Source organism: Cydia pomonella, chromosome 15, assembly GCF_033807575.1.
Source record: "Cydia pomonella isolate Wapato2018A chromosome 15, ilCydPomo1, whole genome shotgun sequence".
Lineage (NCBI taxonomy): Eukaryota > Metazoa > Arthropoda > Insecta > Lepidoptera > Tortricidae > Cydia > Cydia pomonella.
Genome location: NC_084717.1, coordinates 6,717,642 through 6,743,911, shown reverse-complemented (window position 1 = coordinate 6,743,911; position 26,270 = coordinate 6,717,642). Strand labels below are relative to the sequence as shown.

Sequence of the window (26,270 nt, the reverse complement as noted above, 5' to 3'; positions counted from 1 at the left end):
GAAATATTTATAAATATATTGTACCTCTAGTGTACCTCAGTGTACATTTAATAAAAATAGCTGTATCTCTTCCCACAATAAGTTACCCCCCTATAAATATTTGGTTTAAATTCGCTGAGGTCCACCCGCCATCCTGACGCTCACGGTATTTGAGGCAAGCTGAGTTTTTTTCTCATACTTCTCCTATCATAGCCTAACTCAGAACTGCCGGTCTGGATGCAGGGTAGCGGGGTTAAATCAACCCTTATATTTTTAAAGTTTTTTTATTTTCCCTGAAAATGTTCTTGAGGCAATCTCTAATTTATTATAAGTCAAATCGTAGTATTATTTAAATAGTAATAAAAATAATATGCTAGAACATTTGGTCGGGTCTTTAACTTGCCACATGATTTTTGTTAAAATGAAAAGACCTTGTCTAAAAAATTGGTGATGGAAAACAGCGTAAGGAAACCAGACGATTCAAAATTTGGCCTGTTTTCCACTTTAGGTTGGACTGCCTTCAGTCTCTGATGAAAAATTTGTTCGTTTGGTGATTATCTTCTTCGGGATCAGGTTACAGAGTGGACATTAAAGCTCCTTTATAAGTATTAGCAAAATGCCGAGACAATACCAAGGTACTAAATTATTAGATAGATAAAACGTTTATTTGAATGGTGCAGAAACACACAATTTAATTAGCAGGAAAAATAATATCCAGAAAAACGAGAAATGGATTTACTTGCTGTACGCTGTGTGCATTGCAGCAAACTCAAAAGGGTTCCAATTCAGCTATAAGCTTCACTCTTTCGAGCAAAGCACTGATATTCTGCCGGATTATGATAAAAAACTAGTACAGTAGTGTAAAAAGGATGTGGTGGTGTTTATAACTTCCGAAATTAAATACATACATAAAAAATAAATTAAAAAAATGGCCATAAGATAAAAGTGAGAAAGTGTGTAGGTTTGGTTCTAAATCTCCTAGATAACCTCTAGCACAATCGAAATAGAACACACCTTGAAATCTCTGGAAAATTCCTGAAATTTGGTATGTATGTAAATTAAAGGCCAGTTTTTCATGTCCTGGGACCTCAAGGAATCGCAGCCATCTTTGCAAATGTGTACCATCCTGGAGAAATTCGCGTTTTACTCTAAATCTACGTTATCTAGGAAAATTATGGTGTTAGACAACATTTAAGCTTATTAAATTCTACACAATAAAGTTCTAGATATCTTTGCGGAAAAAATACATTTTGTTATAGCGTTTATACACTTCCAGGGGACATTCTCTTAATAGGAAACTCGGAGGAATATGAATTCCACTTTTGTCCACACATGATCTACCCCTAGATATTCCGGGGATTTATTATTTAAAACGCCAAATAGGAAACATATTAGTCCATAACAAAGTAAATAAAAGTTGGTGCCAAGACGCTACTTTGTTTAACCTTATGGAGTTATAATTATAACCATGACATGAGTGTTAAACTTAAACAAAAAAAAACCTAACGGAGATAAGACCACTGGTGTTGCATTTTTTATATTAAAAATTATAAACTTTAGTCAGAAAACTGCAGTTTATTCAATTTGCCAGAAAGGTAAAAACACTTCACTTTAGCCAAGTTTACCCAAAATGTTTCAAGTGTGGTGTCGTGTTGTTAGTTTTTTTTTTTTTTTATTAATAATTCCTAACATGGAAGAGTTCGATTGTTCTTTAATTACTCCTAGGTGCGTTGGATAATTCCATAATTTATATTTACCATATTATATCAATTGATTTTATCTGCAATTATCGGCATGATAAAGCAAACGAAGTAGTATACGTATAATAATTACTGTTCTGACTTTAATCAATCATTGTGTTGGTATCATACGAGTCGAACAAAAAATGAAAATCGTCACCGCTTTATTCTTAGCATTAGTAACAATTAATTTAAATGAAGTTGACTCTTTAAACATACTTGGAATCTTTCAATATCATGGAAAGAGCCATTTCTTTGTATTCGAACCGTACCTCCGAGAATTGGCGAAAAGAGGGCACAATGTTACGGTCATATCCCATTTTCCTCAAAAACAACCCTTACAAAACTACACCGATATCAGTTTGGCTGGTAAAAAGGAAATATTAGAAAGTGTTATAAATATGGAGCAGAGTATATGGTCGACGGTTGAATTGACAAAATATATTTTCGACAGTGTTATGGAAAATTGCAGGATACTAGTGGAAGACGAGGCTGTACAGCAATTAGTGAAATCCCGGACGAAATATGACCTAGTGCTTGTAGAAGCGTTCATCAGTGACTGTGCATTAGGATTAGCTTACAAATTGGAAGCTCCGGTGGTCGCTCTAACGACGCATTGTTTAATGCCATCGCATTACGAGAGATTTGGCGTTCCCCATCAACTTCTACAGATTTGGCCAAATCCAGATTTCTTAACACGTTTTTTATTAACAGTGTTTTTACCACCTCTTAATTGGGTGTATCGATACTATCAAAATGCGGAACAAGCGATTCTGGCGGAGTATTTCGACGATATTCCACCGCTCGAAGAGTTAGGGCAGGATATCAAGCTGCTTCTTGGATACTTTCACAATTCCATGTTCGGTCCTCGAGCTTGGCCCGAAAATATAAAAGAAGTCGGGGGATACCATGTAGCCAAACCGAAACCGCTGTCTGAGGTGAGTACCCAACTAGACTCTCTTTCTCTACATTTTGGAACTGCTATTTATTAAGGCTTTATAAACAAAAAATTGAATTATTTTCTAATTTAACATTTAAAAATAAATAGGTAAAACGAATCTTAAAATAGACTACTAAAAACTATCCCCCTGCGGCATGGTGCCGTACCTAGATGCTAACAGCATTTACTCGCTGTATCGCAATACTAATTCTTTGTGCGAGGAAACTGCCGGCTCTACGATCACCGGTGGCATCTGCTATTCTTTTTCACAAATCCTTAAATAGAGTAATCACGTTCGAACCCCACGGGCCAAAGGTCTCGACACCAAAAGATACGAAGAGACCCCTCTATTTGGGATTTTTTAATTTTTCCGCCCCCTCTGCCGCCGCGCCGGCATTTTCAGTTGTGCCGTGGAGATGAGACGGGGCCAGGGTGTCTGCACATGTGGCGTCCCACACCAGCACCCGTCCCATCTTCCACGGAATTAGTGTCATTCCATCCGTCCCTTAGTTTTATTTATTTTTAGGCCATATCTTTGACTGCCATGGCAACGCGGCATTTTGTGTAGCTTTTAAATCCCTGAGTTTAATAAAAAATACAATCATCACACTTGATTTATATAATACTATATTTTTCAAATAAAATTTTATACGGGACATCGCTTTTGGCTAATGGGTTAAAGTTATATTTAAAAATTCTTGTGGATAAAATGTTTCAGGCCTTATGACTATACGAATAAGCTGTTTGTTACTTATTCTTGTTATTTCAGAAATTAAAACAGTTTATAGAACAATCGGAACACGGAGTTATATACGTAAGTTTTGGTTCAATGGTAAAACCGACAAGCCTTCCGAAGTATAAACTGGAAGCCATAGTAGGAGCGCTGTCGGAGCTACCACAACGAGTGGTCTTTAAATGGGGAGAGGACCAATTACCTGGGAATCCGAAGAACATATACGTGTCGAAGTGGTTACCGCAGAATGATATTCTAGGTATGTCAAAATCAACACAACCTCATCGCCATTGCGCACGTCTCAGTTGTTTCAATGAATAGTTGATGAATTTACAATTAAAAGTACAGTAAGCAATTCAGTTAGGAACCAAAAATATTGTTGACAGAGATCTTTTTTGTCTTCTTGTTTAGAAGAAAGCGTTTAAAATTACTTACTCCATAAAGTATTATTAAAACCGAAATAATCACGATGTTTTTTTTTTACTATGAAGCCCATAAAAAATATGGAACGCTCATTCGCTTCTTGAACGCTCATTTGTACCTACTTCACAGTATTAAAAAAAATAACAGACTTATAGAAATAAATTGTTTAAGGCAAAAAAGCAGTATTTTTAATTTTTTACAATATAAGGACGTTTTGTATTACAACGTGTAAATCTAATAAAAATTTCAAAGCTCATCCCAATATCGTGGCGTTCTACTCCCATGGCGGGCTCCTGGGTTCGACAGAGGCCATACACCACGGCGTCCCCGTGGTTCTCACCCCAGTATTCGCCGAACAACCGCTGAACTCTCTAGCTTTGGAAATGAAGAGATTTGGCGTTCGCATGCCGTTTGATGAACTTACCAAAGACGCGCTGCTAGAAAAATTTAAGACCGTTTTGGATCCAGAGTGAGTAGTTTTTGTGATCATAAATTCAAAATAATTTAGATGTAGTTGGCTGACTGTAGGAACTGTAGGTAAAGCCTGACCAGTAATATATGATCACGCGCCATATTGCGGAATTTCATTGGAACTAAATTTTTCATAGGTACTAAACTGAACTGTCACCCTATACATGAAAATTACAGCGCCCTCTTGACAATGATCATATATTTCTGGTCGGGCTTTACCTACAATAATATCAATAAAAAAAATGCTCTTCATTTCTGCATTTGTGCGTATTCTATGACATTAAAATAAGCATAGAGCAGACATTTTTATTAAGTACCTACACACTTTTAGCTTCACGGCGTAGGTATACTCTTTGTACGAGTATGTACCTCTAATATGTGCTTTAAATCTTGCACATGGAGCTGATCTGATGATGCAGTTGGAAGATAGCCAAAGGTACTCTTCGATGGAAAAACATAAACACATTGAGTTTAGGTTCATTAGAAAGATCTCGAGAAGTACTTGATTGACATGCAAAGGAGAGAAAATTCTCTAGATTGATATTTCATTCTAATTCATTCCAATATGGTGCAAACTGAACCGCCTGAGGACTGGGTTCGGTAACTGTTCGTACCTTTGGCACAAGTGGGGATGGAGCGAATCGGCGGCGTGCGAGTATGGAGATCCGGAACAGACTATACACCACATGGTGTTCGAGTGCCCCATTACCAAATACAATGGACCTGCTGAAGATTTCAAAAACCTAAACTTTTTTTTTTTTTTACCAGTGTGTAACAGCCATACGATAAATAAATAATTCCAATTAGTTTCGAATTATCAAATTTCATTTGCATAGTCATTGTTAACAATAATCGTATGGATATTATGTCATGGTGACTGGCCAAACCTCTAGATTTAAATCGTAGAATTCAGCATTCGCATGTGTGATATGATGTAAGTACCTGATAATAGTCACAATTATCAACTGTTTTTCTAATAATTTTAGGTTCAGAAGAAGAGCAAAAGAAATCTCCAGGGAATGGCATGACCGACCCATGTCGCCGATGGACAGCGCCATCTATTGGACAGAGTACGCCGTCCGCCATCCAAACTCCACGCTTCGAATAGCTGCAGTAGGCAAACCTTATTACCAACTTTTAGGGTTGGATGTGCTATTCACTATTTTTATTATTTTGTTTATTAATTTGTATGCATTTGTTTTTGCTATTAAGTACTTTGTATTTGGAAAGAGAACGAAATCAAAGAAGGATTAAAGTCGTGATGGGTGTTTTAATATAACAGTAATAGTAGATTGATAACCATGAAATCAAAGGCACCCATTTCTGACGAGATAATTATGTCATAATATAAAGGGGCCCACTGATTAGCAGTTCGCCGGACAATACGAGTATCTACCTGTCAGTTATTCGATTCAAATTGTCAGCTTTTTCGAATAACTGACAGGCCGATATCGCCCGGTGAACGGTGAACTGGAAATCAGTGGACCCCTTTAGACACATAGTATAGTCAAGTTAACGAAAAGTATGGAAGTAAGTCGTGTAGTCGTGCTTTTTTTGGATTCGTTAGATGGCGCAACTAGATTATTTCCCCCGAGTTGCACCGTTTCTATTATGTACGGAAGACCGTTAAATTTTAGGTATAAACTATAAAGTGCCGTAATTTTGGAGTAAATTAAAAGCTATTGGGTTCAAGCTAAGTACTGTATAGAGAACACCTTGGTGCATAGTATATCTTAATTAAAAAGATGTGCAATGTATGATACCCTAAAAAAATTTTTTTTTTTCGATTGCGGCTCGAGGATTAGTCAGTCGGTTGGTGCAATCTCAAGTTAAGCTTTTTAAAGCATTATAAACATTCAGTTAACTTTGCACGCCTGGGCAAATTATGGAACATGTATTTTTAATTATTTTGTACATTGTGCTTCGGGGGAAATTAAGAGAGACGTGAAAATTTTAAAAACGGTACTTATCTAAAGACACTACATTTGCACTAAATAAAAAATAGATTTTTTTTACCGGAAGTTTGTCAAAAAGTAAATAGAATTAATCGCAACGAACTACAAGCGAAAGTGGTTGCCGCACACGGCGCGGGGCGCGCGGGGCGGGGAGATAGCGCAGCGCGCAGCTAGGGTTTGCAATATCCGACAATTTTTCGGATCCGGATACATAGAAATAGGATATCAAGAACGACTGTCAAACTTCAAAAGTGCGACCAAAAATGAAATGCAAGTTCGTGCGTAAATTGTCTATGTGAGATCAAAAATAGTGATGTCATGTTACAATATATTAATAATCTATCGGAGTTTGACCGCTTTATCGACTACTTATTCAAATGTGTTTGATTGTATAAAAAAAATGTTAGACGAGTAGGTATGAAGGCGCTTCCCTTAGGGTCATATAGGGCCCAAAAGGTGCCTTTGATGAAACCAGCACCATATTTTAGTATGTTGTTAAGCATGTTATTTTGACAAAAAAACCATCGGGAGACAGTTTCTAACGTGGTTAAGTCACCAGTTATGACGTCATCAAAATGGCCGGTGCCGTGTTCAGAATATTGCGTATACCACAGAAAGTATATCACATGTAAGCTTGTGTGGGGTGTCATAAAAAGCAAAATTAAATGCGCTACAATATCGTTTATACATTTGTCCTTGTAAGTACCATAGTTTGCGAGAAATTTTAAGTTTTATTTAAATTTTCCCGAAAAAAAATCCGTTTTTTGTTTTCATCAACTTTACTAGTAACTTTACAGGAAAACATTGTATCAAGATATGAATGCTACATTAGTAAGCTATTAAATTCCATTAAAATTTTGAAAATCGGTTTATAAACAAGCAAATTACACTATTTTTGTTCCATACCGGATGACACCACCAAGAGTCGGATGGCTGTTTCAATACAATTTGCAAGGCAAATGATGTTTAAGTAAAGGTAACTTGCTGAACGATATTTATAGTAAAGTAATATTTTCGATAAAAGTATTATTATTATTTTTTTTTTATTATTATTTTTTTTTTTTTTTTATATTATAGGACATTATTACACAAATTGACTAAGTCCCACAGTAAGCTCAATAAGGCTTGTGTTGAGGGTACTTAGACAACGATATATATAATATATAAATATTTATAAATACTTAAATACATAGAAAACACCCATGACTCAGGAACAAATATCCATGCACATCACACGAATAAATGCCCTTACCAGGATTTGAACCCGGGACCATCAGCTTCGTAGGCAGGGTCACTACCCACTAGGCCAAACCGGTCGTCAAAATTATTATATTATATTATCAAAATTAAGAATACTGAAATCGTTTTATTGTAATTTACTCCGGATCTAGCTAATTAAAGTTACACACTAATTAAACATTTTTTTTTTTTGCAAGAATCTAGCATTTGTGGGTCGCTATTCAGGTAAATTGGTCCCAATGTGGGTCTGTTAAGCCCTTTTTATATGCTGTAAGAGAGCATCCTGTTAAAGGAATATACTCGATCGCTCTGTTTTTAGGGTTCCGTAGCCAAATGGCAAAAAACGGAACCCTTATAGATTCGTCAAGTCCGTCTGTCTGTCCGATTATTTCCTAAACAAGATCCTCCTCGCAGTATTTACATTACCTATTTGTGTCACTACTGGGTGTCACTACTATATGTAGGGTTTGCAATTAGAATATTGTTATATACTAATTATTCGAATATCCACCAAAATAAATATCCGAATAAACGGATTTAGATAACACAGAAATAACGTTTTTAACTATGTTTTAATACAATGATATTATCCCAACCAATTTTAAATGATTACTTGATTATTATAATAGCTAACATAATGTTATCTCTAAAACCGTACTAAATAAGGAGGGTTTATATCTGGATCAGCTGGTGCATAGTTGGAAATACATCCAGTGCCTCACCTCGTGTTCATTCGTCATGAAATACTAACTATAAAAGCAATACTTACTTACTTCACTGGATCAGTGACCCAAAAAGAATCTTGGCCTTTGACACAAGTACAACGTCACTCTGCTCTATTCTGCACTGCACATTGAGCGTACCTGTATTTAATTTGTTGACTGTCTGTTTGCATACTCAGAAACCTTTTACGAGAGGTATGGGCATTGTGAATGTCATCTCGCTCTGTGTGGTAGGGCACAGCACAGCGAATGTCATTCCAGATCTAGAGCAGAGCCCAACTGGGGAAGTACCTCCACCTTACAGAAAATCGCAGCCAAATAACACTAGACCCTACTCATAGTGTTGTGTTCCTGCCGGTGAGTAAGGTTGCCAGAGCTCAACGAGGGGCGGGAGGGGGTTAGAGTCGGCAACGCGCATGTAACTCCTCTGGAGTTGCAGGCGTACATAAGCTACGGATACTGCTTACCATCAGGCGGGCCGTATGCTTGTTTGCCACCGACGTAGTATAAAAGAAAAAAAAATCATAACTACTCGTGCCTCAAGAGCCGTGCTTCGTCGGTGCATCTACGCGCGTTTCTTCTCTTGCCACTAATCACGTGCTTGTCGCTTCTGTGTATTTATTGCTCTACGTTTTTGGTACTTGATTACAAAACTGCATGTTCCGTATAAAAATGCCAATTTTTTAAGGGGTGCGAATGTAAACAAAATCAAATGAATATGATTGCATCAATTTCCAATAGTATTAAAATTTCCCCCGAAGTACAACGACAGTAAAACATGAAAAACTACTTTCCGGGTGTCGCACCCTGGTGCGAATTTGACATTGGATTTAGATATTTTTTCTAATTATTTACTCAATTTGCACCGAGTACATTACTTTCCCCAGACCCGCAATGGCCAAAATAGATTTTTTTGTATGTTGTTTTTTTTTTTACCTGTTCCGTAGCTTAAATTAACATAAATAACACGTGCGAATTTAGATATAAGTGTTGTAAAACGTACGCCAAATTGCACCGAGTACACCTTTTTTCTCTTCTAAGTTACAACCATTACATTATTTTCAGCCGATTTCACCCCTTTCCGGGGGGGTGAATTTAGTAACGATTGTATAAAGTTCGATTTTTAGCCCATACAAAACAATCCGTAGTGATTTTATTAGTCCTTAGAATTAGTTCCTGACTTTAGTGAAATTTGAGTTAATTTGACCGTACTAACAGGTTAGAATGGGTGCCTTTCACCCGAGTTTAACTTGTGTTAAACTATGTTTAGGGAAACATACTTCATTTTTTCTCCGGGTAAGAGAAACCGTATGAGGAAAGTCCTTCTTCGTAAGTATTTTAAAGTTAATTTTATTTACGAATTGGCTTTATTTTTAGTATTATAATTTAATTTAGTTTTTAATATTGCTTACTGGGAGGCCCCATCCCCTGCATCATAACTATGTACGCTTTTATGAAATAAAAAAAATTGTAATTTTGAATTTTTGTAAAATAATTTGTCATATTTAGTAACTCTATTTTCCCTACAAGTGTCCACCTTAAGCCATAGTTCCTCGTACCCCACCTGACCTAATGGAGTAGGTAGGTAACTATTAATAAAGTGCTGGTACATTAAAAAAAAAAAATGTAAATAAGTAGGTGTCAGTCATACCAGTTGTATTTCTAATAAACCGAAATGAATAACTTTTCGTATTTAAATTACCTTTAGTAAGTAAATTATTCTTAGGATAATCAATACCATCATTAACTCTACCTCCATTAATTATAAGTAATATAGGCAAATTCATCGTAAGAATCGCAACGGATAGTTAGTGTATAAGAAAAATTACCAAGGATAAAATTAATTTAGTATTGGACCGTTAAAAATTGTCGTTATCGTCAGGACAACGCGAGGAAGAAAGAAGGAAGAAAATACTACGATGGTACTACGCCTGCTCGTAAGTATATTCTGACCAAGTCTACCTAGGACCAGAGAGAATTTGAAATAGGGGTGGATTGTCAAAGTAAATTTTGTAGCCGCGTTAACTTTTGTTGTCGTTGTTAACTTTTAGAATGCCAATTTACTTTGATACTTATTCTTTCACTGGTATGTTAAATTTGTTAAATATCAAAAAGTGGCGCCATCTTACCGGACATAACCCAAAGGTTTATCGCTCGAAATGATGCCGCCACATACCTTTAGCCGTTGATCAATTAGATGGCGCCACTTTTTGATATTTATCAAATATAACACATATCAGTGAAGGTATAAGGATCAAAGTTACATGACGTTCTAAAAGTATTAACCATGTGTCGAAAGATGGTAGTAAATTTACTGTGGCTACAAAGTTTGTCAATCCACCACTATTTCAAATTCTCTTTTCTAGGACAATAAAAAAAAGTACATCAAGTAAATTAAAAACCCTTGTTCCGATTACGTTTAGATAACTATAGACACGCTATATTTGAATGATTTGTGATTATCAGCAACTCTACGCCCAAAAAGGTCACTGAACCCAACGCGCAAGCCCCGTGCTACGCCACGTGACTCCCTAAACATGTTTCCCGTTACGATCATTACGTTGGCTCACCGAGCTTCATTTCCATGGCCATTGGTCAGTCTGGATCGAGTGTGAGACACGAACGACGTATGATTTCACGCGTGCACCGGTTACTTCCCAAAACGATGGTTTAACCGTTCCAAACGAATAAGTTGTTAGTGAGACAGTGTAATTTAGTGACATTGACTGCATGTATGTAGTTACAAATAGAAAAGTTTTTAGCTGAAGTGTTTTGTTACATCCTTGCCCTTGAACGCAATGAAGTCAATCATCGTAGCATTCGCTTTACTTATCGCACTAGCGCATACCGCTAATGCCCTCAATATCCTAGGTATATTTCCGTATCATGGAACTAGCCACTTCTTAGTGTTCCGCGTGTATCTTCTGGGACTCGTTAATAAAGGACATAATGTTACCGTTATATCGCACTTTCCGGAAAAGAATCCGCCGCCTAATTATCACAGTATCAGCTTGGCAGGAACTATAGAAATACTTAAAGATGACATGCCGATAGAAAAGTCATATAAAACCATCTTCAACACAGGATTATTCTTAACATCCACTGGTAAGCAGAACTGTGAAGTGATGCTCAAGAACAAAAAAGTGCGTGATTTAATCGATTCTAAAGCTAAATTCGATGTGATAGTCGTTGAACAATTTAACAGCGACTGTGCATTCGGTATTGCATACAAACTGAACGCTCCCGTAGTCGGCATGATGTCCCATATATTAATGCCTTGGCATTATAGGAGACTAGGCATCCCATACAACACAGCGTACGTGCCTTTTCACTTCTTAGAAGGAGGTTCTAAGCCTACGCTATACCAAAGAATAGAAAGACTATTATTTGATGTCACCTTCAGAACGCTTTACTATTTCTTATCGCAAAGAAGCAACCAGAACACCCTCGCTGAGTACTACGATGATATTCCGCCCTTGGAAGATTTGGCTAGAGAGATGAAGTTCCTTCTTGTATACCACAACTTTGTGCTAACTGGATCCAGGCTTTTCCCGCCTAATGTAATTGAAGTCGGCGGTTACCATGTCGAAAGGGCCAAATCTTTAGCGGGCGTAAGTATGCAAACTATCACATGAAAAGCCTAAGTAAGACGGACCACTAACCGAAAGATTGACACCTGTCCTTATACCTTCATAACAGAAACCTACTTACTCAAATGTTTTGACGCTACACTGAAACCGCTGACAAAAAATACACATATATAAAATATCTACCCACTTACATCGGACTGCTAAAGCAGTATTTTTTCCCCGTTCAATTACTTTAAAGCAAACTGTATCAACTAACTTATTAGCTGTTTTGTTTCGTTTGTAGATCGTTTTTGCTCTTTCTTAATAGACCGCGAGCCAGGAACAGATTTCCATGACCAATCGCCTCCCGGGCGAAAGCTCGTATAGTGGTAAACGGCTATGTATGATGAACCCTCGTGGACTTCAACTGCCGCTGCGTTGGTGGGTTGAGGAATGGCAGCCACCGAAACACGTATTTTTTACATTTTACAGCTGACGGTCTTTCCACCGCGATACAACCGGCTGACGGTTTCTATTTATTTTTCCGCACATTTGCTCGAAAAAACCTTATTTCATGCAGGTGTACTGAAGGACAAAGGCCTATATTGTTTCCGCGGGAGTTATGGATTGAGAAAAAAGCTATAACTCCATAGGGAGTTATAACTTTTTTTAATTATGTCACTAATTCATACAAACCAAGTAGCGTAAATGAGTTTTATTTTAAAAATACTGTCGTTAATAATTTAATATGTTTGTTTATGATTTAAAATATTTAATTTGATTAATTTAATAGCCGTTAAAAATATTTTTACTTAATTTTAAATTGTGGCTGAATGCCGAGTAACCGAATAATAATGCCTAACCTGTCAACAAATGACAATATGGCGGACGAATGTTTGACATGTCACCGTATTTAAGAATAATTTTGCTTAAAATTAAGTTTTTTCTTCGCAAGTGTGACGAAAAACATGTGTAACTTCGGGGGTAAGAATATTGCAAACCAACCTGCGGCTGTCTGGAATTACCACCCTCGCTTCCAAAATTTCACTTACCCCCCTCGTTGCACCATGTACTACAAACTAACACAAACAAACAACCAACAAAGTATCAGCCGGGAGGCGATGACTGACGAGATATGCTCCTGGCCCGCGGTCTATAAAGTTAACGGTAAAGCTACAGTTACCTGTGTTATTAGCCTTTCTTCGTTGTTTTTTTACAGGCTTTGAAGACATTTGTTGAAGAAGCGAAACATGGTGTAGTTTATATAAGCTTCGGATCCGTGATCAATCCATCCTCTTTGTCTCCTGAGAGGGTGCAGACCATTTTGGACGTAATGGCCCAACTGCCGCAGAGGTTTATCTGGAAGTGGAGTAACAAGACTGTAGCTGTTGCTCAGGATAAACTTTACACTGGCAGTTGGCTGCCTCAGATTGATATTTTGGGTAAGCGTAATACCTACTTTGTAAATATAGTTGTATTGTAAAATATCTTGTTTAGTGATACCTACACAACTTTGGAAACAAATTTATCAAATACCAAAAACAGAATAAAATAAATATTTAACTGGACTCTCATACAACAAATGTGTTTTTTTGCCGTTTTTTGCGTGAGAGTCAGAATGACGGGTGAACCTAAATAAAATTAAATGAAAACCATACCATATTTTTGTACCTAATTTGTACTATTTAGTACCTCCTTAAAAAAAATTGTACAGTCGGGTTCATAAATATGTATACATTGTTTCACACTATTGCAATGGATTAAGGTGAAGAAGTGTATACATATTTATGAACTCGACTGTACCTCACGGTACTTAAAGTGCCTGTTTTTTTGGTGATAAAAAACAGTACACCCGCCATCCTGACAGTCAGAATGGCGGGTGTACTTTATTACGCTATGTTCCTGTGGTTATTGATAAATTCTATAAAAGCCAAATTTTTGTACCTTTTTTGTACCTTCATATTCAATTATAATACGAGTTATTTTATTTGTGGTTTCCAAGTTTTACTAATTTTATATTTTGCTTGCTATTACAGTTTTGCAGGCGTTATAATTTTTCAAGTTATCGATTTCATTTAAAAAAAAAAAAACGCTAAGGTACAATTATTTTTATTACGCCAGGATTTAGTACCTTTAATGTTTAATCTGTTAAGTTCAAATAACTCAGTAAATCATGTCTTAAAAAAGGCTAGGCGCCAATTCAAAGAAATCTTCCTAAGAAAAATCATTTAAGTTCATTATTAACAATATAACTCTGAATATCACTTGAACTTCTCCCAAGTCTCTCCATTATCCGTCCTTATTATTTGCGCCCGGGAATATATTTGGTATCGTCGAAGACGATTTAACAACATGAACTTTTTGAACGGCCCCCCAAAAAATTTCACCCAAAAGACTATAAAGAACTTAAAATAAAACTTTTGTTAATGTTTTTTTACAGGTCATCCAAATACGTTGGCCTTTTTCTCCCATGCCGGGATGGGTGGCACTACTGAAGCCATACATTACGGCGTGCCAATAGTTGCCATGCCAGTTTTGGGCGACCAGCCTGCAAATGGAGCTGCCATAGAAGAAAGCGGACTAGGAGTGCAAGTTCAAATAAGGGATTTAAATAAAGAAAATCTGCTGGCAGCATTCCGAAAAGTTTTAGATCCCAAGTAAGACTATTACATTACCAATGCTTATTTCTCTTCTTGTTTTACCTAGCGTTATCCCAGCCTTTGCTAGGTTCCGCTTTCCTACTGGCTTACCACTTTGCGCGATCTTAGGCGTCCTCTCGTGTGAGCCCGTTTACCAATGCTTATTTATAAATTATAAAATGATCAACTTATGGTGTCCAATCTCGGCTATCATTTGTATTCTGCTGTCCTGTTCCATTCCTTCATACCTTAATATTTATTATCTCTTTTCAGGTTTAGAGAAAGAGTGAAGCAGATTTCCAAGGCATGGCATGATCGACCAATGCGTCCGCTAGACACAGCAATCTACTGGACCGAGTTCGCAGCTCGGCACAGTAACTTCACATTTAGAGCTGCGGCTGCCGACACACCTTTATATCAACATTTCTACTTAGATATTATAGGCGTATTGTTCATCTCCTTATATGTTATTACAAAAGTTTTAAGTTTGTTATTCAGCTTATGCAAATCGAAGCCAAGAGTCAAAAATGTCAAAGCAGATAACAAAAAGACAAATAAGAAGTCAAAGCGTGAATGACAACACAGGTAATAACAGTCACGCATTAAGTACTTTTAAAGGCCTTCTATACATTTTTACTAATGAACCTGCGTTGACGAGAAACAGCGGCGCACTAAGTTGAATTTACCTCCTCGCATCGCTCGTCAGGCAAATTTCTGCAGCGACGCGCTTCGATTCGACTCGGCGCACCTCAGTCAACGCAGGGTGGTGCGGCGCCGCGCCGTGGCTTTTTGTCAACAGACAGTTTCATAGTAGATGTATAGAAGGAGATAAGGTTGGCGTCGACTACAGTCGAATCGAGCCGCGTTGAATTGTGTCGCATTTGATCCGTGTGCGTTCATCACAGGCGAATTATTGCGATTCGATTCGCCTCGGCGAGCCTAGTGGACGCCAGCCTTAAATAAGTAGGTAGGTAAGCTAACTTTGCACTGACTTGAACAGAGTGAGAACGTGTCATTAAACGTCATATTTTCATAGAAATTTTACATTAATGATGACGTGGCCACACTTTTTCATAGCAAATGCCATGCAAAGTTATTAGCTTGATGGGACTTGCTTGCTTGATTGCCGCTATAGTTACTTAAACAGATTATATGAGATTTAATCATTTTATTTCATCTTAAAGATCGTTTTTCATCATATGGAACCCTCGGACGTAAATCTAAAGCGGGCCGTGTAAGTCTTTACTATTTTGCCAATCAAAGTTGAACCGTATCACCGAGCAAGAGATGTGATCATAGAAGACTAGAGATAGCGATCCAAAAGTGTATAATCAAACCAGTTTAATTGGAACAATGGAACAATGTAGATTGACGGCTGAACATTATACAAAGTCACCCGCCAAGATTTGCATTTGCACCAAGTGTCTGTAAGTACAGTCGCTATCAGATATATCGAGCGGTCAAAGCGCTTACAAATATCTGAACATGCCTCTATTATCAAGGCGTTAAAGTGCTTGTTCAGATATTTTTAGCACCTCGGCCACTCTGATATATCTGATGGCGACTTTAGGTACATTTGTCACTGCCAAAAGTGCCAAGTTCGTGCAAACTTGGTCGTTATCTATTTCAGTTCGAAAACAAACATTACCAGCTAGGGGCCTAGCCAAAGTGACAATTGTACATCGACAAATTCTAAACGAATAGAAAAAATGTATCGGGATAACAGGGCCTTTCTCTGTCACTCTAATTACGCCTTAATTGGAATAAAATAGAAAGATGTCCGCAATTTGCGAACTTCGTGGAATTTTATATTAACAATTATCATCATGGCTAGGCCCCCTGGTGTTCAAAATGGTATCTCAAGTATTGGTAATTTATTTGCAACCATTGTGATATGATTGTGATGTACTTGAAATATAGCATAGATGAATTTATAAAAAGAAAGAGTTTTATTGTTTTTAATTTTGCATAGAGAAGGGTGCTGGGCCCATAACCTGAAACGACTTTGTAGCGTGTGATTTAAGCTAGTGATACACGTACAAGAAGGACCTTTATCACATCATTACTCATGTAATCATTTTAAACAAGATCTGGAGCAAACTGCAATTTTATTATTCCAAAAAAAACTACCCTGTACCTATGGCCACAGAATAACTAATAGTACTACTATGGCGGTGCATGTTGTGAATCGTCCATACACAAAAAGAGATCGACGTGTGCAAGATTTGTCTTTGACGTGTGTCATTTTCTACGTATTTGTGTCGTAATTACAGATTGGATTTTGTATGTAGTGAGTGAAAAGTGCGTCTGTGTACACGTTTCCCCCGCAAAAAATAGCAAAAAGATTTGTACGGTGAGATATCGCTTGGGCTGCTCCCTTCCGAAGTTTCGGAAGCCGGTGTTGCTCGAAGGCCCAAGTAGACCAAATATTATGTAGGACGACGAAAGTACCCACATACATAGTTTCGGAAGCAAATCGTCGCTATACTTACTCAAACTCTTATCTGATACGTATATCTAATATATAGATACGAGGTTGAGTAAGTATAGTGACGAAATTAGACAGTGCTTTCAAATGGGTTACCATAAAATGTATGGACATGGAGTGTGGAATTAAAAGGAGTGAAATCTCTTATGGTAGAACTGTTGCAAAAGTGCCCAGCTGTCAAAAAAAAGTTCCAAATCTCTCCAGAGTAGCTAAGAACCTAGGCGTTATTGACGGAGTGAAGTGCGCTGTCTATTATGATTTGTTTTTGTTTTTTTTTCAAGTATTCTAGGTATTGTAGCACCACCTATTTAAGGTTATTTGATGACACTTTTTGGGACATGGAGATTCCATTCCTTACCTCCACCTACCATAATTTTTTATTTATTTATTATGTGTTTAAAATTTTGGGTCCAGTCCAGTGGATCCGTAAGGTCTGTGGGATGTTTTATATCTCTAATGAATGATGTGACACTGGGGTGATGTTGTGTTGTTATGAAAGGTGATGGTGGTAATGAATGTTAAGATGTGAAGATGGGTGGTGTAGATGAGTAAATGTGTTGTTGAACGTTTTTACTGTTGATTATGGTCCTGGATAATTTGCAAAATTAGGTCAATGTACTTTCTCTGCTAATGAGGTCTGGGAGGCTGTAAGGTTGAATTTGGAGATTATGACGGATGATTTCATGGTTGAATCTTGCTATGCTGAATTTGGGGCATGATCGTAGAAGGTGGTCTATTGTTTGTGGGGGTGTTTCCGTTGCAGGGGCAGAGATCGTCGGTGATAATTTTCATTCTTTTTAGGTATTTCTTGTGGCAGCCGTGTCCGGTGAGAATTTGAGTTAGATGGAAGGAAATGGCGGTCTTGTTCCGGAGCTCTTTGATGTGGTTTAGAGTTCGTAGCCAGTTCTTTAGGTGTATTCCGGTAGTAGAGGTGAGGTAGTCGTTGCAGTGCGCTTTTTGTGTTTCTTTTTTACAGAGGTGCTTAATGTAGGAGATGGGAAAGTGATCAAAGTCGGGTGCTCGGTGGAGAGTGGTGGCGGTTTTGGCTTCCTGGTCGGCTTCCTCATTTCCAAGCAGTCCTGCATGGGCCTTGATCCAACAGAACTGTATAGTGCCTCCTTGTGTGATTTGGTGGATTTTCGCCTTCCATAATGAAATCTTTCAAGAGGACTCTCTTCACCTACTTTACTCTTTATTATACACCTATTAGAAATAATTAATTAGGCTTAAGCATCTGCTCTTTATTATTTTATTCTAAGCCTTATTTATTACACGGAACCATGCTTAAAAGGTTCTTCCACACGTACATATTGAACCTTTTGCAAACGTCAGCAACTACTCTTAAAAATATATTGACAACTTCTAGAAAAAGAAATAAATTCCAATGAGAAATATTCTTATGTCAAACATAACACTTCAAACAGAATGTAGGTAAAACAAGTATAATAATCGATTTAGATTTCACCTTAAAACCATTGAACATGTAATCTTTACAAAATTCCTATAATTACCACTATGACCGCGGACCAAACAACCTCTTCTGGGCAAGGTTTTAGCAAATAACATGACTGACAGTTTTCCACTCTAAAAATACCAACCTCCCAACCAACCAACCATCCAATCCCAACCCAATAGGAACCTAAAAACATCCAACAGAAACCCGTTGCCGATCGCAAAAATGGCTTGTTGCTGTCAATCCTGCAAAAGTAAGTACTTAAGATACCTATTTTGAATGCTGTAACTTTTGCTAGCGCCATTGTTGCGACAAAATTTAGCTCCTTGTTGCTAAACACTACCGTAATAAGCGCTTATTACATCTACCCTTTTTCTAGTCTCAATTTCGAAAGGGGACCGGTGTAGGTACCTATTTTCGATGGCCGGCCAGAATTTTGTGTTAAACGAAATATTAGAACATCGTTAATATTACTTGAAATATTAAATGTAGGTACTTTTTCTTGAATATTTTATTGAAAGTAATTTGCCTAAATTATTCAAAGTTTTATATTTATACACAACTAAACTAGCAATGTCGATTGCGGAAGTAGATTTTTTTTTACGGTGTCCTATTACGTGGAAAGAAAAGCTGCTGTCAGGATGCTAACTAGGGTAGGGTCGGGTAGCTTCCGTTGGCCAGCCTCCCTACAAAAGTGCCCGACGAACGAGTGGATGTAATAAGAGCTATAGGCTGCATCGTACTGCTAATATAAACAGCTACTGATAATGAGCTAGAGTGCGACCATGATAAAGTTTCCCACTCCAAGTGCTGCGTGATATGCCTGTGGAAACTTAGCGTAGACCGACTCTTAATACCAATAGGCAAAAAATGTTATTACCTAATAGGAACCTGTTCTACCTTAGACAGCTTTTTATTTTATGATTTGTAGAAAAAACTAAAGGCTGCAGAATTGTTGTTTATCCGAATATCATAACATACCTACATTAATAAAATATCGAATACGATATAAAATTCCGGGATTGGGGTGCTTATTCTGATAAGAGAGGTTGGCAAAAAAAGGCAAACGTGTTCAAGGAATGACACCCCTGATGTACCTTGGATATATCCCGTTGTACCTCGAACGTGACAATTTTAATTACTAAATTTATAATATAATCATAGAAATATTATTTACAGTACATATGGTGCTACTTTACCGCACTAGTGCGAAAATTAGCATATTACGTTACTATGTCGAACATTTAAAGGGCCATATGTACTGTAAAACGTTGTACGATACATGTGCGAATAAGTAATTCGCAACTCGTGTCGATTTAAAACACTCCCTTCGCACTTGTATCGTAATGTACTATTATTTAACCAAAGGTTTAATATTTGCCGTAAGTATTTCTTATTATTGGTTATCTGCGTTGTAAGCTACCAAGTAATCGATCTTGTATACTGTAATAAATATTGTACACACACATGTACTGTAATGTAACATGGGTTTCGGTGTCCGAGGTACAAGGCAACTTTTTGGACAAGTAAGCTACGAAATAGCACTTCCTATTGAGATTAGGCTGAAAAGATCCTACCATCGAGTAGCTAATTAACTGAACTTTAACCTATTATACTTATTATCTATTAGCAAAACATGAAATAATCATCCTTGATGTAAAGTTCGAAATACTGACTTTTCATAACACAATTTTTTATTTTCGTTTTTTTCTTGAGATACCGGCCGCTCTCAAGTGTCGTCGATAACTTGATTTTGATAATTAATAATAACGTTTCAAATAATACATATACATGAAATATTTCAATAACCGTGGCAATGTGGAAATATTGCCAATTGTCCGAGATAAAACTAGGTCCAAGGTACCGTTTCCCCTACTAGATGATCTAACATAATACTTGTAGGTACACTACTGCATTTAAGGATTGTCTGCAAAATATAGTCAGGTAGGCATATAAAGTTTCTCCTACTTCTAATAGGTACTTACTAGGAACAGCAGAAATCACCATATTTGTTTGCAGATAAATCTTCATCCAGCTGCCTCGGCCGATGCGACCTGCCGAAGCACAGATGCCTGGAAAAAGAGGAGGTCAAGCCTGGACCCGTGCCCAAACATATGGGGTGGATGTACTGCGCTAAATCTTCTCCTCGGTTTCAGGTAAAACACAACAAATCATAGAGTTAAGGGGTCCACTGATTAATACCGGCCGGATTGAGACCGGTCAGTTATTCGCGAATAGCTGACAGGCCGATATCGTCCGGCGAACTGGTAATCAGTGTGCTCCTTTTCCTGCGAAAGCAGTTCGAATATGTCCTCGGCCACTGCAGGCCTTAGTCACTTTTTCTTCAGTACATTACATGCGATTCATTTTATAGGTAACTCTTAGTAAGTTTGTAAGAAAACTATGATGCATCTTTACTTTGGATCTTTGATTGCACCCTAGGACCGCTCGCGACAGTAATTGGTCTCATGATGCTGTCTTAATAATTAAACATTGCGCACTCCTACGTTATTTTTACGCTAGGTATACAGTAAATCGGTGATATCAATGTTATTGCTTTTAATTCGCAGCAAAGATGTGGCTGGCGTCCTGGCCACATTTCCTGCACAGTCCTTCGCCGAATCGAAGCTCACAACGGCTCTCGAGAGACCTGCGCAATTTGCCCTTCGAGATGCTCAACAAGACCTTGCCCATCTAGATGCTCATCCAGACCTATCTGCTCCCGTCCTTGCTCCAGAGCATGTCTCTACAAGAGTTGCTCAAGAGCCTGCTCCAGACCTTGCCTCAAACCCTGCTTCCCGCCGCCTTCTTCTTGCTCTGGACCAACTTGCCCACCTGGAATGCCTCTAATCAGGATCGTAAGACACGGAGGCAAATACAAAATATGCACGAAGCCTTCCAACCTCGACAATTCGCCTTCCGGCCCGTATCCTCTTAAATACGTACTGAATGCGGACGCCAACACTTCTTCGACTACGAAATTCAGCATCGAGGCCAAATTTAACGATTATCAATATGATTACACGAGTTCGCAGACTTCGTTTATATTAGACTTCTCTCCGCCGCCGACGTCGTGCGCCAGACCTTGCCCGAAGAGGAGTATTTTATGCATGTTTGGAAAGTGCGCCAATTCCTGGCCCCCTGCCATGAGTGATGAAAATGAACCTAAAGTATCTAAACCCCTACAAAACGAACCTAATAAATACAAAGCAGGTCCTGCCGTCCGCACCACCCCCAAAAGTGGCACCACTAAAAAGGTAGCCAGTGATGACAATTGTTGTGTGTCGGACTACGCTTCCAACACTGGCGCCACCAAACGTGATTCTAGTGCTGACAATTGTGTTGCAGACTACAACAATGCGAAAGTAAAATAGATACTTTAGGTTAGGTAACAACAATTTATGTAACTGTAACATCCTTTTCATTAGATTTCTAATACATCGAGCATCTAGTTGTTTTATTTGCTTTAAGTAGGTATTTAATATATTCAGGCGCCCCCCACGTTCATTTCGTTTCTTCGAACTTCATATACAGTCGAGTCCAGAAATATCTTTACAAGCCTATTTGCAAAATAGTAAAGTTATTTGTTTTACAAGAGGGCAAAGTTGTTGTTTAACCGCTCGTGCCTATATTGATACCAGAGCAAGCGTAAGATTTCAAAATTGAAACACGAGCGTAGCGAGTGGTTCGAGAAGCCGAATCGTGAGCGTTGCGAGGGTTTCATGGCACGACGGTTAAACAAACTTTGCCTCCGAGTGAAACTATTTTCACCACACCAACGCGAGGATAATACTATGAAATACCAAAAAAATCAAAGCAAATAAAATGCAAATTAACGTAATAAAAAATGTATCATTACAAATCGTCATTTAAAAGTCAATTCTACCAGCCACACAAAACAAAATCAAATGAAAGTTATTAAATTTAACATTCAAAATCATAAAAGTCAATTCCACTTGACAACATAAGGAAAGAACTCAAAATTTGCATCTGATTACTTTGCCCCACATGTCGATAAAATGCAACTTTCTCATTAAGAGGGCCTTTACCAGTTGGTGTGGTGAAGATATATTTACATGCATCTAAGACACTGACAATAAGGTCGTTTATATTTCCACGATAATTTGCTAAGGCCTAACTAGTTCAAAAAACTGATGAGAAAGTTGCAATCCACAAGAGTAGCAAAGTAATTGATACAAATTTTGAGTTGTTTCCTTATGTTGGCAAGTAGAATTGACTTTTATGATTTTGAATGTTAAATTTAATAAAGTTCATTTGGTATGATTTTTTAGTTAGTATTTTCCTCGCGTTGGTGTGGTGAGAAAATCTGTGTTTCACTCGGTGCCTTGGCCCTTTAAACCCTCGCAACACTCAAAAGCCACTTTGCCTCTTTGGAAAACAAATAACTAATAGGCAATATTACGCGAAACTCTCCGTAGGGGCCTAGGGGGCGCCACTACCACAATCCATCACAATCTAAGGATCTACCGCGAAACAAGATTTTGTTATCTAACCTCTCTATCACTCTTGCTTATTCGTAAACCAATTAGATGAAAGTTGTTATGAAGATATACCCCATTTGTTTAGATTAGAAATTTTATAACCTCAAAAGTAGTGTTTACTAGTATCCTCCAAAATTAAATCTGAGTAAAGAGAAGTGCAATACAAATTAATTTAAACAAATATGACAGATCTTTTTAGCATTTGACAATAACCTAAAACACCGAACACTGTCTATGACCGTAATCTGATAAAATTCATATACTAGCCGTGTCTTATTCAACCTCGACATTGGCAGAATCATCAACACCTTGATGTAGCCATAACACGAAAAATTGATTGATTGAATAACCTAAAAGGTTTACGATGGTTGTTGTCATTGAAATTTTAATAATTAACTAGTAATCACATGGCTAAATATAAGGCAAATTTTCTAACTCATTAACAATTTTATTAGTCTTCACTGAAGACAACAAATTCTAACAAAAAATATAATAATTAAGTGTGAAGTCACTACTTAGATGAGTTTCTTCAGCAGGAATTAGCTAGGGTTCCCAGCTTTTTGGGCCATTGCAAGCATATTCTCATTTGCTATCATTTGGAATTCATGGAACCTTTGAGATACTCTCTGGTTCATTCGCAGGTATTTCTCCATGCAGTTTGAAGTACATTTATCCTGAAAAAAAAAACACAATTTTATATCTTTTTCTATTCTTTCTATTCTTTTTCGTTTCTATATCTTTATATCAAGATACAACTTAGATATAAAAAACTCAATAACTTATTGAGTTTAAACAGGACAAGAGTTGAATTTAACCTTAACACTTTCGGTGCTGGGCACCCCGTTTTCAGTACAAAATAGTTAAACAGAACACTTAAACTACAAAAAGAGGGTCAAAGGTTTCGTCCAATATTTTTGATGTTGCTTTGGCAGGGGATATGTGATTCTGGTTAGGATAAAATACAAAAAAGAGCGAATAATACAATCAATAAGGCAATAAATTGACCCTTGAATCCATTCACTCTATTACATTATTATCAATAATGTTAACTCAAGCAAGACTTGGTTAGAAAAAAATATTACTTTGCAACATATCCGTATACAAATTACCTACAATGTTAATTTCGAGAAGACTATGGAATGTTTACCTCAGAGGACTTCAGAGATCTTGAAGTGAAATCATGAATGCAGTCATTGAAACACAGTTCTGACAGTTTATTGTATTGCACCAGGAAATCCTTGAACTGGAATTAAAAAGATTACTACATAATAATATATAAAGTACTTTTTTTTAAGATTTTATTTTTATCAATAATACTAGAAGTAATATTCGAAAAAGTGCTCTTCATAATTGAAGATTTAGCAATAACAGACAAGAACTTAAGTATATAATATTATATTATTTCGGAAGTCTTATTATGAATATTGGATTAAATCGAAAAGTGCTTGCAAATGGGATAGCATTTACAAAACAATTATTTTACCGTCTTGATCTGATCAGCTTCACTAATTTCGGCTGCCATGCTGAATGGTAATAGATAGGAACTTAAATACAGACAGGTTTAGCGTAATAGCTTCTAGTTAATAAACAACACAGTTAACTATTTCATTGACTAAAATATTAGAACAGTAAAATTTGTTGAGAATTTTAGGTTACAGTGTTTTTTTTAATAGTCTGAAAATTTATTGAAGCTTGCGCGAGAGCGCTCGTGATGATTGTGACGGACGCTCTATTATTACTTGTCATTTTGTCTTTTCAATTGATTAAATGGTTAGAATGTTATTTCAAGAGCTATATGGGTATTTTGATATTATACTTTTAGTAAAATACTTTTTTTTTCAGCAATTAATTTATTAATAGTTAATTTCCATTAGTACGTTTATCAAATCAATCATCAGCTATTAGTCAGAAGCGGCTGAATGATCTCGAATCTTCGAAACTTCGAAAGTATTATTGAAAAAAATGTGTAGTGTTGCCTGCCTTCTATATACCAATCATTTCGGTGAAACAACTTTTGGATTGAACTATGTATTTAAATAATAAATAGTTAAATAAATAAGCCTTCTATTATTTCTAGGTTTTGTACATGCAGTGTAACATTTTTTTCATATACATGAAACAAAAAATAAGAATAATAATAATAAAAGTCCAGGGCCGGATGGATTGCACAACTTCTGGCTAAAATGGTTTCGATGCTCGCACTCGCGCTTGGTTCTCTCCCACCTTCCTTAACAACTGGTGTCACCCTCCTGCTCCATAAGTCCGGTTGTACTACGGAAGCGAAGAACTACAGACCCACCACGTGCTTGCCTACACTTTACAAGCTCTTTACATCCATTTTGAGACCAAAAATCAACGCGCATATTGTCGCTAATAACATTTTGGCCGCCACTCAAAATGGATGTAAGGTTGGATCCCGTGGTACTAAAGAGCTCCTCCTCATAAACATGACCATTTGCCAATAAATCCAACGGAAATGGAGGGCCTTCTCAGCCACTTGGATTGACTATAAGAAGGCCTATGATTCGGTGCCTCACTCATGGATGGGGAGGGTCTTAGAGCTGTATAAAGTTGATACAGCTTTAAGAGTCTTCCTGAGCGCGTGTATAAGGCAGTAGACCACAGTACTTCGTTAACCAGGAGGCGGGGATGACCGCCCCAGTCCACCTACAAATACCTTGGTATGTCACAGTCGATGGGTATTGAGGACGAGGGTATTAGATGGTCGGTGAAGGAACGCTTTTTCAGTCGGCTCTCAAAAGTTCTTAACAATATTTTGTCAGGAGGCAACAAAGTGTGCGCCTTCAACGCCTGGGTAATGCCCCTACTCACATACTCCTTTGGCATACTAAGGTCGACTCAGACCGAGCTGGATACCCTGGATCGGAGGGTCTGGCTACTGCTCACCACACTCCGTATGCTACACCCACGCTCGTCAGTTATGAGATTGTACATCCCACAGAAGTGTGGAGGTCGAGGCTTCCTAAACGCCAAAGATCTCCACAACCGCGAGGTGTGCAATCTAAGTTATTTCCTTAACAACGAGTGTGGGATACATCGTGATGTGGTGACTAGACAGGAACCTCACGCCACTCTCCTTGGCAAACGAGAACTGGTACAAATCTGTGTTACTAAGTACTGCGGACCGCAAGAAGAGGGCATGGGAGAGTAAGGTGCTACCCAGGCGGTTCTACAAGGCCCTCACGGGACCCGACGTGGATCTGCTCGGGTCGGTGAACTGGTTAAGATTCGGGGCCCTCTTCGGAAAAACCGAGGGTTTTGTCTGTGCAATTGCAGACGAACGACAAAAATAAAAATAATAATTTTCGTCGTGTGCAATTGCATAACGAATTATGATGACAAACAACTACCGGAAATATATTCTGAACATTTGTCGGGCATGCGGCGTCCCGGAGAG

General features: G+C 37.6%; 4 protein-coding genes across 5 annotated transcripts in view; 3 read left to right on the top strand and 1 right to left on the bottom strand.

Moving 5' to 3' along the window:
* Positions 1–21,795, top strand: part of LOC133525661 (uncharacterized) — a 47,437-nt gene extending 25,642 nt beyond the window's left edge. The window contains exons 1-3 of one of the 2 annotated variants that reach the window (XM_061861997.1): positions 18,253–18,603; positions 20,370–20,506; positions 20,921–21,795. In XM_061861997.1, coding sequence (XP_061717981.1) covers positions 18,576–18,603; positions 20,370–20,506; positions 20,921–21,724 — 969 coding nt within the window. In that variant the 5' untranslated portion in view covers positions 18,253–18,575 and the 3' untranslated portion in view covers positions 21,725–21,795. Of the gene's footprint in view, positions 1–18,252; positions 18,604–20,369; positions 20,507–20,920 lie in introns of those variants that run through there. The other variant, XM_061861998.1, reaches the window with a different exon arrangement.
* LOC133525663 (UDP-glucosyltransferase 2-like) lies at positions 749–5,778 on the top strand. Its single transcript, XM_061862002.1, has 4 exons — positions 749–2,656; positions 3,428–3,650; positions 4,067–4,283; positions 5,272–5,778. The coding sequence occupies exons 1-4, from the start codon at positions 1,865–1,867 to the stop codon at positions 5,537–5,539; spliced, it is 1,500 nt and encodes a 499-aa protein (XP_061717986.1). The 5' UTR covers positions 749–1,864; the 3' UTR covers positions 5,540–5,778.
* LOC133525657 (UDP-glucosyltransferase 2-like) lies at positions 10,536–16,523 on the top strand. The gene is made up of 4 exons (XM_061861993.1): positions 10,536–11,812; positions 12,990–13,212; positions 14,211–14,427; positions 14,683–16,523. Exons 1-4 carry the CDS (start codon positions 11,000–11,002, stop codon positions 14,984–14,986), a joined length of 1,557 nt encoding a protein of 518 aa, XP_061717977.1. The 5' UTR covers positions 10,536–10,999; the 3' UTR covers positions 14,987–16,523.
* Positions 21,796–23,279: 1,484 nt separating the features above from the next.
* Positions 23,280–24,586, bottom strand: LOC133525662 (mitochondrial import inner membrane translocase subunit Tim9). Its single transcript, XM_061861999.1, has 3 exons — positions 24,336–24,586; positions 24,000–24,095; positions 23,280–23,526 (listed from the first exon to the last, which is right to left on the bottom strand). Exons 1-3 carry the CDS (start codon positions 24,372–24,374, stop codon positions 23,392–23,394), a joined length of 270 nt encoding a protein of 89 aa, XP_061717983.1. The 5' UTR covers positions 24,375–24,586; the 3' UTR covers positions 23,280–23,391.
* Positions 24,587–26,270: the final 1,684 nt, after the last annotated feature.

Coding starts and splice junctions, on each gene's coding strand:
- LOC133525663 (XM_061862002.1), top strand. CDS start 1,865: ATGAAAATCGTCACCGCTTTATTCTTAGCATTAGTAACAATTAATTTA. Junction 2,657..3,427: donor AACCGAAACCGCTGTCTGAG/GTGAGTACCCAA, acceptor TTGTTATTTCAG/AAATTAAAACAGTTTATAGA. Junction 4,284..5,271: donor AAGACCGTTTTGGATCCAGA/GTGAGTAGTTTT, acceptor TAATAATTTTAG/GTTCAGAAGAAGAGCAAAAG.
- LOC133525657 (XM_061861993.1), top strand. CDS start 11,000: ATGAAGTCAATCATCGTAGCATTCGCTTTACTTATCGCACTAGCGCAT. Junction 11,813..12,989: donor GGGCCAAATCTTTAGCGGGC/GTAAGTATGCAA, acceptor GTTTTTTTACAG/GCTTTGAAGACATTTGTTGA. Junction 14,428..14,682: donor CGAAAAGTTTTAGATCCCAA/GTAAGACTATTA, acceptor ATCTCTTTTCAG/GTTTAGAGAAAGAGTGAAGC.
- LOC133525662 (XM_061861999.1), bottom strand. CDS start 24,374: ATGGCAGCCGAAATTAGTGAAGCTGATCAGATCAAGACG. Junction 24,096..24,335: donor AAGCTGATCAGATCAAGACG/GTAAAATAATTG, acceptor TTTTAATTCCAG/TTCAAGGATTTCCTGGTGCA. Junction 23,527..23,999: donor GATCTCTGAAGTCCTCTGAG/GTAAACATTCCA, acceptor TTTTTTTTTCAG/GATAAATGTACTTCAAACTG.